The sequence below is a fragment of the Sinocyclocheilus anshuiensis genome, unplaced genomic scaffold, assembly GCF_001515605.1.
Source record: "Sinocyclocheilus anshuiensis isolate Anshui unplaced genomic scaffold, SAMN03320099.WGS_v1.1 scaffold1455, whole genome shotgun sequence".
Lineage (NCBI taxonomy): Eukaryota > Metazoa > Chordata > Actinopteri > Cypriniformes > Cyprinidae > Sinocyclocheilus > Sinocyclocheilus anshuiensis.
Genome location: NW_015541012.1, coordinates 342,362 through 359,469, shown reverse-complemented (window position 1 = coordinate 359,469; position 17,108 = coordinate 342,362). Strand labels below are relative to the sequence as shown.

The 17,108-nt window shown below is 36.4% G+C and overlaps 1 protein-coding gene across 1 annotated transcript in view; it reads left to right on the top strand.

Annotated features, from left to right (window-relative positions):
- LOC107690424 (leucine-rich repeat-containing protein 75A-like) overlaps positions 1 to 15,269 on the top strand; it is a 23,360-nt gene extending 8,091 nt beyond the window's left edge. The window contains exons 2-5 of the mRNA XM_016488756.1: positions 2,055 to 2,183; positions 5,445 to 5,557; positions 14,240 to 14,888; positions 14,972 to 15,269. Coding sequence (XP_016344242.1) covers positions 2,055 to 2,183; positions 5,445 to 5,557; positions 14,240 to 14,888; positions 14,972 to 15,169 — 1,089 coding nt within the window. The 3' untranslated portion in view covers positions 15,170 to 15,269. The remainder of the gene's footprint in view (positions 1 to 2,054; positions 2,184 to 5,444; positions 5,558 to 14,239; positions 14,889 to 14,971) is intronic.
- The last annotated feature ends 1,839 nt before the right edge of the window (positions 15,270 to 17,108 follow it).

Below are 17,108 nucleotides of genomic sequence, written 5' to 3'. Positions count from 1 at the left end.
TATAAATCTCAATTTCGAAAAATTTACCCTTATGACTGGTTTTGTGGTCCAGGGTCACAAATTACACACTACAGTTATGATAAAAATGATAATCAAGTACTTTAGATGTGCTATATTATCAACACATCAAAATAAGTGTAGGCCTACTTTAAAGCATGACAAAAAATTAAAATGTAATGATTTAAAATGTACTTTACAACTTTTAATTAGAGATTATTACAAAGTGCACTTTTTAAAAGTGTTAAGAAACATGAAATTGTACCCTCTTTAAGTACCTTTTATTTAATTAATATTACATTATTTCCAAGTACAGTTTCTTTAAAAAATAAACCTTTACGATTTGAAGTACACTAAAAGTGCACATTCAATACAATTAATACCATTTTTTCACAAGGGGAAGATTTTTACCCCAAGTAAATGTGAGATTGTTACTGGAATGCATTTGCAGTGTATCCCACAATGGGGGTTAAAGCATATAATGAGCAAGAGAGTCAAAGGAAAGCATCTCGTGTCCAGTGGTTACCAAGTGTACCTTGTTGCCCAGAAACCATGAACATGGATGGGCCTTTGATTAAATGGAAATCGATTAATCAAGATTCTGCTCCATAGAGGGATGATAATGATAAACCAAGGGTTTTGCTCAGTGTGCACAGTTTAGGCCCGGGGTTTTAGTGTTAGAGAAATTCATTATAAAGTTTATGTTATATGTAGTGACATAAAAATTATTCAGCCTTTTTCCTTAACAAAGACGAACCTTTCCTGAGCTTATTCACTTTGTCATACTAATGACTATTTGTTTCATTCACACCCACCCATTTTCCGTTGGTTTGCTGTTGATTATTTAGCTCTGGCTAGAGCCCTCACCCCCACACACATTTGCAATTTTTTAAATTGCTGATCCCCCTGGCTGCCCTTTTGCTTTACAGATCGCAAATGTTCGATAATGTAGATTAACTTTTCCTTCAGTTTGGCTTGTTTTGCAGAGTTAAAGGTTTTCTCTTATTCTGTGCTGACAACAAAGTCTGTTCACTTTCTAGGCCCACATTTTGAAATTTAATTTCTATGATTTCAGGAACACTGTTCATGAACATCATTGTTAGGAGGTGTATATAAATGTGGCATGCAGATGCACATTTATTAGAAATAAAAAGCTTCTTAGATGACATATCAAAGTTTCAGAATAAGCAAATAAGCTTTAAAGGTAAAAGTTCACCCAAAAATTGAAATTTGCGGAAAATATACTCACATACAGGCCATCCTGACATTCTGACATTTCTTCATCAGAACAGATCTGGAGAAATCTAGCATTACATCACTTCCTCACCAGTGGATCCTCTGCAGTGAATGGGTGCCGTCAGAATGAGTGTCCAAACAGCTGATAAAAACATCACAATAATCCACTAGTAATCCACATGACTCCAGTCCATCAATAAATGTCTTGTGAAGCAAAAATCTTCACAAGTAATAAACAAATCCATCATTAAGATGTTTTTCATTTTAAACCATCCTCTATCAATAATATTGCTTTCTCCAATGACAAAGTTGTTCCATCTGAATCAGAAGAGAAATGCACAGATCAAGCAGTGTTTACAAGCGAAAACAGTCTAAAACAGTTCTAAACAAATATGTCTATGGATTTGAATGTGAGAGGACAACAGGGGATGGACTTTTTCACTGGAGGAAGCGTTGTTATGGATTATGGACACATTTTTTGGCCAGAAGTAACGGTATAATGTTAAAATGCCTTAATGATGGATTTGTTTATCACAAACACGCAACTTTTCCCTTCACAAGACTTTAATTGATGGAGTCGTGTGGATTACTTATGGATTATTGTGATGTTTTTATCAGCTGTTTGGACTCTCATTCTTTCGGCACCCATTCACTGCAGAGGATCCATTTGTGAGCAAGTGATGTAATGCTAAATTTCTCCAAATCTGTTCTGATGAACAAACTTCTTTGCAATTGTAACTTTGTAATTTTCATTTTTGGGTTGAACTGCAAGTCTGTAGTTTTCATTCTCTTGACCTCCCAGTATTGTGACTTTTTTCCAGGATCTGGGAATGGAGTCAACCTCTCTGGACGATGTTCTCTACCGCTATGCCAGTTTCCGCAACCTAGTGGATCCCATTACCCATGATCTCATTATCAGCCTGGCCAAATATATTCACTGCCCAAAGACGGTATAGTGCTTCTGTGATTCGTGACATGCACACCTAAACACGCACACACACACACACACATACCATTTCTGTTCTATTTCTGTATGTTTCTTGTATGTTGTGTTACGTTAATATTGAATGAAAAGTGCCTTATAGCACTGCCTGGACGTCATAGCAGAAAGAAGTGCAAACTGAAACTGTACCATTCCAGTGCAGTGAGCATTAGGATGAAATCCAGTTTCTTAAGCATGTGCGAGTCTCTGATGAGAGGCAGAAGCAGAGATGAAGAGAGCGGAGAGGGTAGAGACAGAGGGATGTGTATTCGCAGATGAGTCACACACACTAAAGACCAGTCAGCCCTCTTCCAAGACTGCTGCTGCTGCTGCACTTAATGAAGCAAGTCAGGCACTATATCACACCACTAACTCCCTGCTCAGCTCCTATAGAGAGCTGCACAAACACCTGACCTCCACCAAAAACAACAAGAATGCCGCCGACTGTTTTCTTTACACTGAGCTCATCATCTCTTCTCTCATGAAATCTGTCAAGAACATGTCCTGGATTTATTTCACCCCAAAATCAAAAGAAAGAAATATGAAATGATATTTTGCTTAAAGAAAATGAATTCATATTATTATATAGGCTATTATATAGAGAATTTAATATATCATAGTAGTATCTGTTTGTATTATTGTACGTTAATTACCTCTGAATTATATATCTTTAATATTTATATTTTTTATTAAATATTTAATTCATGTAGATTATTATATATTATGTAAAGAATTTAATATATCATAGTAGTATCTGTATTGTAAGTTCTGAATTACAGTTCAAATTGCAGTTCAGTAATTACTTAGTATTCAGCAAGGATGCATTACATTCATCAAAAGTGACATTTACATTGTTACAAAAGATTTCTGTTTTATGAAAGATTTTATATTAATGTGTTTTTTTTAAACTTGATATTCATCAAAGTATTCTGAAAAAAATGTAAAAAAAAAAAAATCCAAATCATGTCTTCCAAGGAAATATTAAGCAGCACAACCGTTTCCAACATTTATAATAAGAAATGTTTCTTGAGCACCAAATGTTTCGGGGGAAACACCCTTAACAGATGGCCAGTCCTTGACCTGCACTTTATTATAAAAAAAATTGAGAACCAGCCTTAGAAACATGCATATGCTATAACTTTAACTAAGCAAACATAATGAAATGTCAACTAAAAGTGGGGAGAGTGAGAGTTCGAACTAGTGCGTAAGGTGACATTTTCTCTAAGTGATGTTTTTGTAAGTAGTGATGGAGAAAGACAAAGTAGAGACGAGCTCAGTGATGTGACGAATGGAAAGCTGGGCTGTCACACTCTCGGAGCTGTCAGAGCCCGCTGGGTGTATGATTACATTACCAGGGGACCCACTGTCTGTCTGCAGGTGGATGCGCACCAGAGCTGACCAGCCATGAGGCACTGTTAATCTCACCGTCAGCAGCCACTAGGCTTTACTAACACATAGTTCGTGTGTTTTTACAGACATAGTTCTATCTCTGATCCACTGCAGAGGTCAAGGTCTGGCGCAGCAGAGAGATGTGATGGCCGGATTTATTTACATATTGATGTTTCCAGTGCGGATACAGACACCTGAGCACAGACAATGTGTCCTTGATGAAATACTATGTTACTGTTATCTTGGCTTCCTGAAAAAACAAATGTCATTTGGCCCAGGGTAAGACCTATTAAAAATTTGTCCTGGTCCCTTGAATTTTAGCGCCCATTCTGCATATTGAGGTTCAATATTGAGATTGCACATTTTTTAAGGTTCTTAGTTGGAGCCATGAACAGACAAGTGCTAGTACTTGAAACTACAGATAATTGGTAATCTAGTCATGTATGAGCAGTGCCCTCTCATTCACTGAAGTGCACTGGACCTCATTTATTACCTGAAGCAAATCAATGTAATTCCAGTAATAAACCTCTGTACATTTCAGTTGTGATTAATGTGACAAAACAATATTACAGTTAATAGACAACCCCCCCCCTAGGATTTCACCTTTGCAGCTCATAATAATTAATTGAAATGTGTTCCAATATTACAGCCAGTGTTGTTTTAGTATTGTTTATATACTATTTAAGTGTTTTAATATTCTGAATTAGCTTTTATTTAAATATTTTCAGTTTTCTTTTTCATTTTAATGTAAGTTTTAGTAATTTTATGTGCTTTTGTCATTTTTATTAGTTTTGTTGTTTTTAAATACTTCTGTTTAGCTTTAATTTCAGTTTTAGTTTTAGTCATTTTATTACTTAAGCTTAAACTTATTTTATCTCAGTTAGTTGCCAAAGGCAACATTTCAAGTTTAAGTTTTTCCAATTAACATTTATATATTTTTTTATTTCAGCTTTATTTCTATTAACAAAAATGATTTGTAACTTTTTAGTTTTAGTTAACAATAACACCACTGATGACAGCATGTTGGTTCAGATTAAATTATGGATTCATGATGTATTGGTTCTGTATTAGAGACATTTTTTTCTTTAAATACAGTGGCATCAGACGGTATTGTATATTTAATTATTTTTATATTTAGATTACCACTGCAGTCATCTTTGAATTTCTATAGTTTATTATAATTAATCAAGAATACTAAATATAATCTTTACCAAATCTCAAAATGAGTATCCATGTTCATACAAAATCTCCAATTAATTCTGAATTCACAAAATAGTATAGAATTTTAATATTTATTAGCCATCTATTGGTTATCTTCCAGAATTGTAACATCAGTGCATCCCTAGATTTAATTATTGGCAGCCCTGCAGGAGTATGCAGTGCTTTTCTTTTTTGCTAACTTGCGTGTTAAACATTGGCAGAAATAGTTTCTGTCTGGAGGAGTGTGGCAGTTACTCGAGGCAGTGTGTGTATGAGTGTTCGTGTCTCTCTGCAGATTGAATTGCTTTAGGCAGTGATGAATGTGAGTAAAAATAATAATGCTTTTCAGAGATAGCCATACAATACATCAATTTGTCGCTAATACATTACATGCTTATGCATTTTACCAAATCACACACATACACACTCACAGAACCTCAGATGACCTAATGATAGAGCCAGACTGTGTTTGTGACATGTCGGTCAGTCCATACAGCTTTGCTCCTCTGTCATCATAAATGTCAAAAAATATATATATTTTACCTTGAGGGCTCAGATACCCTGATCTTCTGCCAATCCCCATTAACCTGCTGTGTGTTACATCTGATTGATTTGATCTCTCTCTCTCTGTCTTTATCAGGAGGGAGATGCTTTGGGTGCCATGGAGAAGGTGTGCCGTCAGCTGACCTACCACCTGAGCCCGCACTCCCAGTGGAGACGGCAGGGGCTGCTGAAGAGGAAGCCACAGGCCTGGTGAGAAAGCAGAGCTGACAAGCAGAGATTGGGTCTCAGATTTAGGCAGTGAGGGCACATGCTGCCTTACTTTCCTCAGTACAACAATAGGGCTTTTTTACAGCTCAGTTTACAGCGTCTCTCTTCTTGTTTATTCTTGACTTGTCTTTCTTCTCAGGGTTCCCATGGTTCTGGAAAACCTGATAATAATTTAATATTTAAAATTAGTTGTAATATTAAAAGTAGATATTTCTAGTTAATATACATTATTCTAGTTATCACATACAAAAATGTTCAAAAGTTTGGGGTTTAATGATCTCTTATGCTCACTAAGGTTGCATTTATTTATTTGATCAAAAATAAAGGAAAATCATGGTTTTCTAATATGTTTTAAAACGTAATTTATTCTTGTAATGGTAAAGCTGAATTTTCAGCATCATTACTCCGGTCTTCAGTGTCACGTGATACAGAAATCACTCTAATATTCTGATTTGGTGCACAAGAAACATTTCTTATTATTATCAATGTTGGAAACAGTTGTGCTGCTTAATATTTTGTGAAAACCATTTTTTCAGGATTCTTTGATGGATTAGAAAGTTCAAAAGAACTGCATTTATCTGGAATATAAATATTTTGTAGCATTATAAATGTATTTACTGTCACTTCTGATCAAATTAATGCATCTTTGCTTATTAATTTCTTTCAAAAAAAATCCTGACCCAAAACCTTTGAACACTGTTTGCTGAATATATGCTTTATCTTATAATTACTTAATATATGCTATCTAAAATATGTAATATTGTATAAATAATAAATAATGATATTTTAAAAGTCATGTAAAAGTAATTAGCTTCTGTTATGAATATTTGTTCAATATGCAGTACATTTTCAAATATTTGTTTGGCTACATAGCTCTTCTGTAGGGTAAAACTTGCATGCAAGCCATATTAATGTACAGTTTGTGAATCATTCCTTTAAATTAATTCTTTTTAATGAATCAGTCACATTGATTTACAAATGATTCCCTGATTCATTAGCAAAATCCTTATCCAGGAAGGGCCATTAATGTTGGCCATTAATATTTCCTATTCTGGTTCCTTTTCTTTTTTCTCTTTTTTCCTTTTTGTTTCTTTTCTTATTTTCTCTCTGATGTCCAGCTCTCTCCTGCCACATAAGTACTTTCATTTCACATGAAAGCATTGCATTTAATGCTACATTATAAATTACATTGATGCCTGTATCCCTTCAGCCCACACATAGTAGCCTAGTGGCTCACAAGTGCCTCACTTTGTTCATTAATTAAAGTGATTAGTTGGTTTAAAAATAAAAGGCTTTCCGACTTTGCAGTGCAGGCAGTCAAAATGATTCTTCACTTTGCCAGTTGTTTGTCCGTGTACTGATTCGTCAGCACTTAGGGATTAATTATGATTTAAAAACAGCATGGCTAATGAAGCGTTTCATATGAGGATTGGGTTCTACAGTTCTGATGTCCCCAAATTGTTTTAATACACAATATCACATATTATATCCCCAGAACAGCTGTGTATACCATCCAAATCTCATCACCTGTGAATTGGCTCCTCAATGGGGCTTTCAGCACTTTCTTCTCTGTCCACTGATGATAAGAGCTGTGTTTATTCTGCAGAGTGAGTCAGTGAATGAAAGAGCAGCCTCCCACTGCGTGCCGTGTGTTTTTTTTGCTAACACATGGTTCTGTGGTGTAGACTCATACTTATGTGGCTCTTTTCCAACTGCCATTAATATAGTCAAAACACAGACTGTGTAATGTGTAAATGAGGAAATACTAGGCTCTATTTATTTCCTGTGTCGATGGATACACTTTAGATTAGCTGACGCTTTACTCTGTTCCCGAACTTATGCATGTAAGGATAAAACAGCTGAACTCCCCTACCGCAGTTCGTTCACTGCATCGACTGCTTTGGTTAAGCTGGAATGTGAAGGCATGTGTTCTGCATAGACCGGATTCGATACCTTCTTCTTTTTATCCGCTCCGGTTGTATTGTCTAATCCTCACCGGGTGCTTTTTGTTGATGGAGCACTGCTGTTTGTCTGAGTCACACCACACACGGCTCTTCATTTGTTACGCTTATGTTCTGTACTGTGTGGCGTGGGTTATTGTCACAGATGTGAATGCAGCTGTTGGGGTTTAAAAAGGGAAGTGTTTCTCAAACAGCGTTCTCACCTCTCCTTGGCCGATGCTTGTGTGCCTCTGAGGGTCTCCTTATTCTCTGTTTGAACTTCCTCAAGCGCTTTTGTTTGTTCTGCCTGAACTCTGCGTTTACTGATGTGATTTCATCAGATCGGCAATAATGGGATTGTCCAGTGGAAATAGGAGCTACAGGAAAGAAAACAAGGCAATAGTTCAACTAAAATGAAAATTCAGTCACTATTTTCTTAAATTCTTGTGTTTCAAAACCAGATTTGATATGATATGATTTTCTTTTTTTCATGGATTACAAAAAGAATAATTTATAGCAGAATAAGCAAGCTGCTTGTTTCTATACAATGAAAGTAAATGGTGAGTGCACTGCAGATTTTCAAGTGAAAACTTTCACTGAATAACAATAACAATAACAATATTGGTCTGTTTCTCAAACAAAGCTCTCATATGGTATTAGTAGACTTGTAATATAGAGAACATTTCGTGCAATTGAAAAAGGTTCCATGGATGTTGAAGGTTCTTCATGGAACTAAAAATGTCGATAAGGAAACTTTATTTTTAAGAGTGTATATTAAATGTGAGGTTTGAAAGAGCATCCTATATTTTACTTTGGAAAAATTCAGTAATGTCAATTTATTATTATGTATACTATTATAATATTAATTAATATTTTAAATTAGTTTTTATTTTCAGTTTTCATTTTAAATTTAGTATAAGTTTTAGTAATTAAATGTGCTTTTGTGGTTTATATTAGTTTTTGTAACATTTCTTTTTAAATTTAATTGATTTTTATTTTGATCACCTTTATTTCAGATTTATTTCTAGTAATATTGGTACGTCAACTTAAAATAATTTAACTCTAATTTTCATGTTTTTTTAAGTTGAAGTTTTTAATCTAATATCTATATTTTATTTTATTTCAACTTTATTTTAATTAACAAAAACAATTTTTAGTTTTAGTTAACAGTAACAACAGTGAAATTCAGCCAAGCATTCATGATGATTTCATTTTTAACTCTCATCATTTTATGTCTCCTTCAGTTACCCTTCTCTTTCTCTCTCCCTTAATGATTCCACCCTCTTTGCTCTAGTAATAGCTAAGTGCTAACATGACCTTAACCTCGTCCGCCGGTCAGACTGAGACAGTCTCTCAGACAGGTGTCCCATTTTCTTTGAGAGAATTCACACGTAACAGATGTTGGGCTGCGGTACATGTGTGTTTATGTGAATAATGCATTACTCATAGTATGTGTGCAGTTTAATCTATGTGCCTCCATGCAAATATTTACACTGAAGCTACATCAATTCTGATTTGCAATTCTACATATAACCGGAGGAAATTATACATCTGCTCTGGATGTGTTGTCTGTTAGTTTATCCAATAACATGCATTTAACTTCAGTGTAAATACATACTGTATTTATATATGATAAAGTTTATTTATTAGCACAGCAGTATACGTCAAGAGTTTAGCACAGATGAGTCCAAATCTGTTTAATGCAGGTGTGAGAAAAAGACCTGAATGTTTGCATTTGTTTGGGGCGTTTTTCTTGCTAACAGTATCGCCCACTCTCACTGAATATAATATATTAGTCGACAGTCAAATTGCTTACTGCAAATGGAACAATATAAACAGATCTTTATGAACACAAGATATCTGAAAGCTGTATTATTTGGATTGCTTCTTCGAAACAAAACCTGTTAAGTGGAATCTAATATGCCATAGACCTACTACTACATGACCTTGTTTCATGGACTGAAATGTGAAACGCATTGTGCACGTCTGGTCTGCATGTGGTGAAGCGTCTGCAGTCCAGTGGAGACCCTTTAGTCCATAACAAGCAGCCCATGGCTGTCAGGAGCCGGTGAGGAATGTCTCTCTCATCTCAACACAGGAAGACCGGAGCTTTCTGGATCATCATGTCGAGAGGCGACAGTGTTTTATCTAGCTTTAGCATATGATCTGCCTCCATAACACCCACATTAATAGCAAACTCGCTGGTTTTTTATAGCTAGAATTGTGAGGGGAGAAGAAAGATAGAGAGTTGTGTTAAACGAAAAAGGGATTTCAGAATATAAAACAGGAGTAGAAGAGGGTGTGGAATAAGTGCTGTTGTGAAATCATACTGTCATCTCTCAGGCATGTCTGCTGAATTCTTTCTGCCTTCTAAATTTTCCCTCCTGTTTTTCATCCCTCTATTTTCTCCTCATATGATCTCTTGAGTCCTTCTAATGCCGCCTCAGATTACCTCACAGTTCTGCCTTTTGCTAGTTTTTCAGTGGCTTAAGCTCTCGTTTCGTGCCTCTTTCTCTCTTGTTGTCTTCCTGTCCTCTTCTGCTCATGCTCTTTACTGCCTGAGAGCAGAAACAGCAGGTTTCTAATGTGGCGTGATGATGAAATTGCAATAGGCTATTGATATTCATTCCTGCCCTGTTCCTTACAGCTTTCTGCATCTCTGGCTTTTTCAATTTCATTCCCTGTCTCTTTTTATTCAAGCAGTGACTTAGACATTTAATTTGGCACATGGCAACTACCTGCCTCCAATTAGTGGTATCTTTACATTAATGCTTTTTTTATTGATTTGCATAGCCGTCCAAACAGCTGTCATGTCAGAGTCATTGATGCCTGAGAGGATGAGTAAAAAGGAGCTGTTTGACAAAGGAAATTGCTTGAACTCAGCTTTTAAAATTCACATAAAGTCATTACACGGAGAGCTTAAAGCTGCTGGCATTTTGCACGAAAAGGGTACAAAATTTGACCTGAATGTCAAATGTTGGATGTCAATCTCAGAAAGTCAGCTAAATATTAGTTGTTTTCGTTTTATGTTATGTTATATATTATGTTTATATTATATTTTTTTCAAGAGTAAAAAGTATTTATAAACATTGAGAAAATGGACTGAGATGACTAATCTTCCCATCATGACGTAAAAAGATCCAAATTATGTGATTTATTATAGATAAATTTATGAGAAAATCTCATACAGTAAAATGTAGTCTTAACAAAATAACTACATATTAAACAAATAGATTTTATTATAAGTAATTGAATATCAGCTTAACAGATCAGGTCAAAATCATGATTTTTGTATGATTAGGATATAAACCCAAAGCAATGGGAGACCAAAGTGTACTGCAGTCATGAAAAGTGCTTGCTATTTTAAATGATAGAATATTTTGTGCGTCATACTAAGCAACATTTTAACTAAAAACGAATTATTAGTGCACACATTCAGTCATCCTTGCATCCACTGCAAAAGAAGGTTTATTCCAGGCTTTATTTCAATGATGGTATTCCTTCATTTTGCTCTGATAGTCACACAGTGCTGACCTTTCAGTGTGTTGGAGATTAGAGCAGTATAATGATAGACTCTGCACTTAATTGGTCATAATTACCACAATTATTATCCAAGAGTCTTCAACATATTATCCGAGGGTCTTAGGCCATTTTTATTGACCTACATTCAGGGTCGGTAAGATTTTTGAAATATTTTTGAAATATGTCTCTTATACTCACTGAAGGCTGTGTTTATTTGATCAAAAATACAGTAAAACAGTAATAATGTGAAACACATGAAAATGTTATTTATTCCTGTGATGGCAAAGCTGAATTTTCAGGAGTCATTACTCCAGTTGGCAGTCATATCAGTCTTCAGAAATCATTCTATATGCTCAATATGCTCAAGAAACATTTCTTATTATTGTTATGTTATTCACTTCTTTATTTAAAAATATGTTATTGACCCCAAACTTTTAAACAGAGATATATTCCAGCTATGTAAATGATGGATTTGCAGTAATTTTCTTATACCACTTTTTATGTTCAATAGAAGACTTTTCTTCTATGACAGAATGTGAATGAACTGTAACAATGCAATACAGTATGGCACGTCTCTGACACCCTCCCACCCACCTGCTGCTCTTCAGTTTGATTGTAATTGAAAGGGTTTATTTCTGTAGAGCTGCGAATGAGAAACTTCAACCTTAATGTCTTAAGTCAAATCTTTGTTCCAATCTATCACACTGACATAATAACCTGATTTTATTTACAGTCACAGGAAAGACAATGCAACGGAAGGGTTTTTGACAGCACACACCTGCTGCCAGGTCGATAATTAGTCTTGTGTGAAAAAAAATGCAAATGATGGGAGTAAAGACTCCATACTAACTAAGAAATCAAAAATGTAGATTTGTTTGTCATTCTCTTTGTTGCATTGTGCAGAATTTTTCATTCAAGAGGTGATTTAAATTACAGATCAATTAAAAAGCTACATTAAGTAAATTAAGCATTAAGTAGATTGCTAAATCTCTGATTACACACAGCCTTGTATAGCCGTTCAAAAGCTGCTTTTGTGTCATATATTGCATATGAAAAACAGATCATATGCAACCAATGATTCCTCAAACCAGAGAGATATTTAAGCAATTTTGGCAATTAAGAGATTTTTTTTTTTTATGTAAGAACAGTGTAAAAATTATGTAAAAGCTTATGAAATTTTTGTCTTAAAGGGATAGTTCACCCAAAAATGAAAATTACCCCATGATTTACTCAGCCTCAAGCCATCCAAGGTGTATATGACTTTCTTCTTTAGACGAATACAATCGGAGTTATATTTAAAAATGTCCTGGCTCTTCCAAGCTTTATAATGGCAGTGAATGGGGGTCCAGATTTTGAAGCAAAATAAAGTGTGTCCATCTATCATAAAAAGTGCTCCACACGGCCCCGGGGAATAATAAAGGCCTTCTGAAATGAAGCAATGCGTTTGTATAAGAAAAATATCCATATTTACAACTTTATAAACCATAATCTCTAGCTTCCACTAACTGTCGTACGCGTGTTCACGAGAGAGTGGCATTTCATTTTTGGGTGAACTATACCTTTAAGTTTTTAAAGTCACATGGCTCCTTCGTTAATGAGAACCTTTCGAAATGATCAAATGCTGAGGAGAGAATGTAAGTGGGTCAGATGCATTCAGGGTGAGATTGCTGAGAGAGGGAAAGGCTTTTTCTCTTAGAGAGCGTGGGATTCGGGATCCTGGCCAGTAATATCAGGAGAGTTGATATCCTGTTCTGGTTTAGCCATTTCCTTGACATTGCTGCTGTTTTATTTGCTAGGTCAATGACAGGATCAGAGTGGGGCAGGAAATATATCATTCAGAATGAGCATAGCATGTCAAATCAGGATGCTTATTATTCCTCTCTCTTCCTCAAATGCCAGTTATATAAAAAGATATATGCATGTCCTGGTGTGAATTAGCAACGGCCACATTATGAATTAGTATTCTCGCCATTTCTTTTCTCGCTTTCACTCTTTCTCTCTTCACTCACACACTGGCAAGCTGTGGTGGCACACTGAGCTTATTATGAGTCTGCTGCATGTGCAGCGGTTAAAGCAACACATTTGTTCTCTTTTACTTAATAAATCAGCTTCTCTTCCTGCCTTCGTCTTTTGTTCCCTATATCGCTCCATTTATCTAGCTCTCGTAGGTTATTAATCCATATTTGACAATAACAACTGACATCATGATTAAATTAACTCTTAAATTCTATGTTGTTTGTATTTCCAGGGGCTGTTTTGAATCTGTAATAATGCATTTACAGAAAATGAATCCTTTCAATCAGATCTCAATTCCCCTCAATAAGCTGATATCCTGAGTCTTTGATAGTCTCTGAGTTTTAATAAAATGTTAAAGCTGGTATAAGTTTCAATAAATTAAGCTGCATAGTCTATTTTATTATTATTATTATTATTTTAAAATGTAGTTCCTCAACCTTTCTAAAGCCCACTCATATAAGTCAGTTTGCTCCTGCCCTACATGTCTTCTTTAGACACTAATGACTGTTACGGTTACTTTAGCAATTTCATGTGCTTCCATTTGTAAAAATCTGGTACCAGAATAGTATGGATGAGAGTTCTAATAGTCTAATTATAATACATTTTATACAATGAATTTTGTTGCCACAGGAAATGTCCATGCTAAAAGGTCTCATGTCAAACAGCGTATGTGAGCAGAGCTGCTGTATGTATGTAGGGTCCAACATTAAGTTGTTGCCACACCTGCCAGTGTCAGTGACTTAAGATAATTTAATGGCCATACATATTCTTGCCACAATAATGTTCATAAAAATAAACTGTATTTTTTATTTGTATTTTATTAAAATCATTATATATATATTTTTAAATATTAGATTTATTTATTTGCAGCATTTCATGTGTTGTTTCATGTTTTTTATTTTAATTCTACTGTATATCAGCACAGGGCCAGATTATCATTTTTGCCACATAATGTTTCAGTTTCTAATGAAATTACCAGTTAACCAGCAAATGTGTCCTAGTTTTATTAGTGAACTCTTAGAATTTGTAGAATTCTTAATATTTTCTTTCCTTCGGTTAATATTTAATAAGGTTAATATTTTCTCTCCTCCAGTTCAGATTTATAAAATGCAATAAAAAGTTAATTCCCCCACCCCATACCCATACACATTATTACTCTCTATCTGCTTCTTTTTCTCTTTCTCAGTCTGAAATCAGTTCTTTCAAGCCCTCCATCCAGTGCGACGTTAGAATTGTCTGGCATCCCTCTTGGAGTGAAAGACATGGAGCGTCTCTGTGCCTACCTGCATCACCACGCATCCCGCATCGGCAGCGTAGAGATGGGCTTCACCGAGCTCACAGACGATGCCTTCCTTCTGCTTCTCCCTACGCTGGCGTCTCTTCCCCGCCTTGAGACTCTGGCCCTCAATGGCAACAGGATGACCCGTGCTGTGCTCAAAGAGCTTACGGACACGCTGAAGGACCCGGACAGCTTCCCCAGCGTCACCTGGATCGACCTGGGGAACAACGTTGACATCTTCTCCCTCCCACAACCATTTCTGGTGAGTCTGCGCAAGCGCTGCCCCAAACAGGGCAACCTTCCCACCATCCTGGAGTTCGGCGAGAGCCAGGCCAGTGAGCCAGAGGGCAGAGTGGATGAAGACGATGCAGATGATACAAACAGGACAGAGAGTATGGGAGAACTCAGATCTGAGGTAGAAGAAGAGATTGACGGTGAGATGGAGATCGAGGACATGATGGAGGAGTTGCGGGACTTTGACAGGGAGGTGCAAGGCAAGGAGGATGAGGACGATAGTATGTGGACCTTGGAGGAGCAGCGGCTGGTAAAAGATCCAGTTGCAAAGCGGAGCAAAGAGAAGAGGGTGTTCAAAGCAGAGGGCGAAGAGAGGACGATAGTATGTGGACCTTGGAGGAGCAGCGGCTGGTAAAAGATCCAGTTGCAAAGCGGAGCAAAGAGAAGAGGGTGTTCAAAGCAGAGGGCGAAGAGGACTTACAAAGCCAGTCTTCCCATCTGTCCTGCTCCAGCCAGTCACAGCACTCTTCTGGAGCCATCGAGCCTTTAAGAGAAGACTCTGTGCCAGACCAGTTAGGATGTCCTTCGAACAACCCTACCTGATTGAAGCCACTGTGTAATTTGATTAGAGTCTGGTCCCTTTAAGAAAAAGAGAAGGCGTGACAGGCTTGTTTTCAGACTGGGTTATCCATGAAGTCATGCGATTCAGAAGGGTTTTATAGGGTTGACAATCACAGCGGTTGTCTGTTGTTGCAAAGGAGAAAAGAATCACTTGTGAGATGTACCTTCTCATTCAGGTTTTTCCCTTCACTGTCATGTTAATGTGTAGATCCAGTCACAAAGCAAATAAAAGAGGGTGTCAAAAGCAGGGGGTGAAGAGGACTTACAAAGCCTTTTGCTCCAGCCTTTCACAGCACTTCTCTGGAGGCAACAAGCCCTTAAGAGAAGACTTTGTCCCAGACCAGTTAGCATGTCATTCGGGCAGTCCTACCTGATTGAACCCACTGTCTAATTTGATTTCTGAGTCTGTAACCTTCATCCCTTTAAAAAGAGAGAATGGTAGGAAGAGTGTGATGGGCTTGTTTTCAGACTGGGTTACCCGTGAAGTCATGGGCTTCAGCAGGTTTAAAAGGGAAGACAATCATTGCGGCTGTCTGTTTTTGAAAAGAAGAAATGAATCACTTATGAGGTAAAAAAAAAAAAAAATCAAATATACCTTGACATTCAGGTTTGCCCCTTCACTGTAGTAAAAATTTAAAATATCCACAAAGTGGAGCAAAGAGAATAGGGCGTCCAAAACCAATCTTCCCATCTGTCTTGCTCCAGCCAGTCACAGCACTCCTCTGGAGCCATCGAGCCTTTAAGAGAAGACTTAGTCCAAATGTCATTCAGACAACGCTACCTGATTGAAGTCGCTGTTTTATTAAATTAGTGTCTGTAAACTTCGTCCCTTTAAGAAAAAGAGAAAGTGTGACTGGCTTGTTTTCAGACTGGGTTATTCATGAAGTCATGCAATTCAGAATGGTTTTATAGGTTGAAAATCGCGGTGGTTGTCTGTTGTTGCAAAGGAGAAATGGTTCACTTGTTAGGTAAAAAATATCAAATATACCTTCGCATTCAGGTTTTCCCCGTCATCATAAAAAATAACCATCATAAAAATATCAAATGTACCTTCTCATTCAGGTTTTCCCCGTCATCATAAAAAATAACCATCATAAAAATATCAAATGTACCTTCTCATTCAGGTTTTCCCCGTCATCATAAAAAATAACCATCATAAAAATATCAAATGTACCTTCTCATTCAGGTTTTCCCCGTCATCATAAAAAATAACCATCATAAAAATATCAAATATACCTTCTCATTCTGGTTTTCCCCGTCGTCATAAAAAAATATCCATCATAAAAATATTAAATATACCTTGTCATTCAGGTTTTCTCCGTCATCATAAAAATTATCCATCATAAAAAATATCAAATATACCTTCTCATTCAGGTTTTGTCATAACCATGAACCTCTGTGTGCCTATGTGCCTGTTCAAAACCCTGCTGGAGAAGCGTGTGTGTGTGTGTAGGTGCACATTTAGATCAACATGCTGAATATAAGCAGATTGGTTTGGACATCATGAATTGGTGTGTCCATCCATGCATCTGACTGTCACAAGCATCATGTTCTCTCCAGCAGTGGAAAACAACCTAAATTCTATTCAATATCGTCCATTGAATATGCATGTCCCGGGTTTCAGGTGGATGGGACGCTGATGAGCTCAGATTAAGTGCCCCTAATTTATACAGTGGAAAACCTACATTTTGTCACAGTGTTGGCCCAAAACAGTATGTTTGATTGATACAGAGCAGTGGGACTGAAGCCAAAGAGAAAAGACTCACTCCACAGAAAAAAAAGTGTTGTTTGGCTATATGATAGTAATAGTTATTCTGTTGTTGCTGCTTGACATGGATTTTGAAGTCAATGTAAGGTTTCTTAGCTCTGTTCTTTAAAATAGATCCTTTAAACACTAAAATTATATTAAGATTTTGTTTTT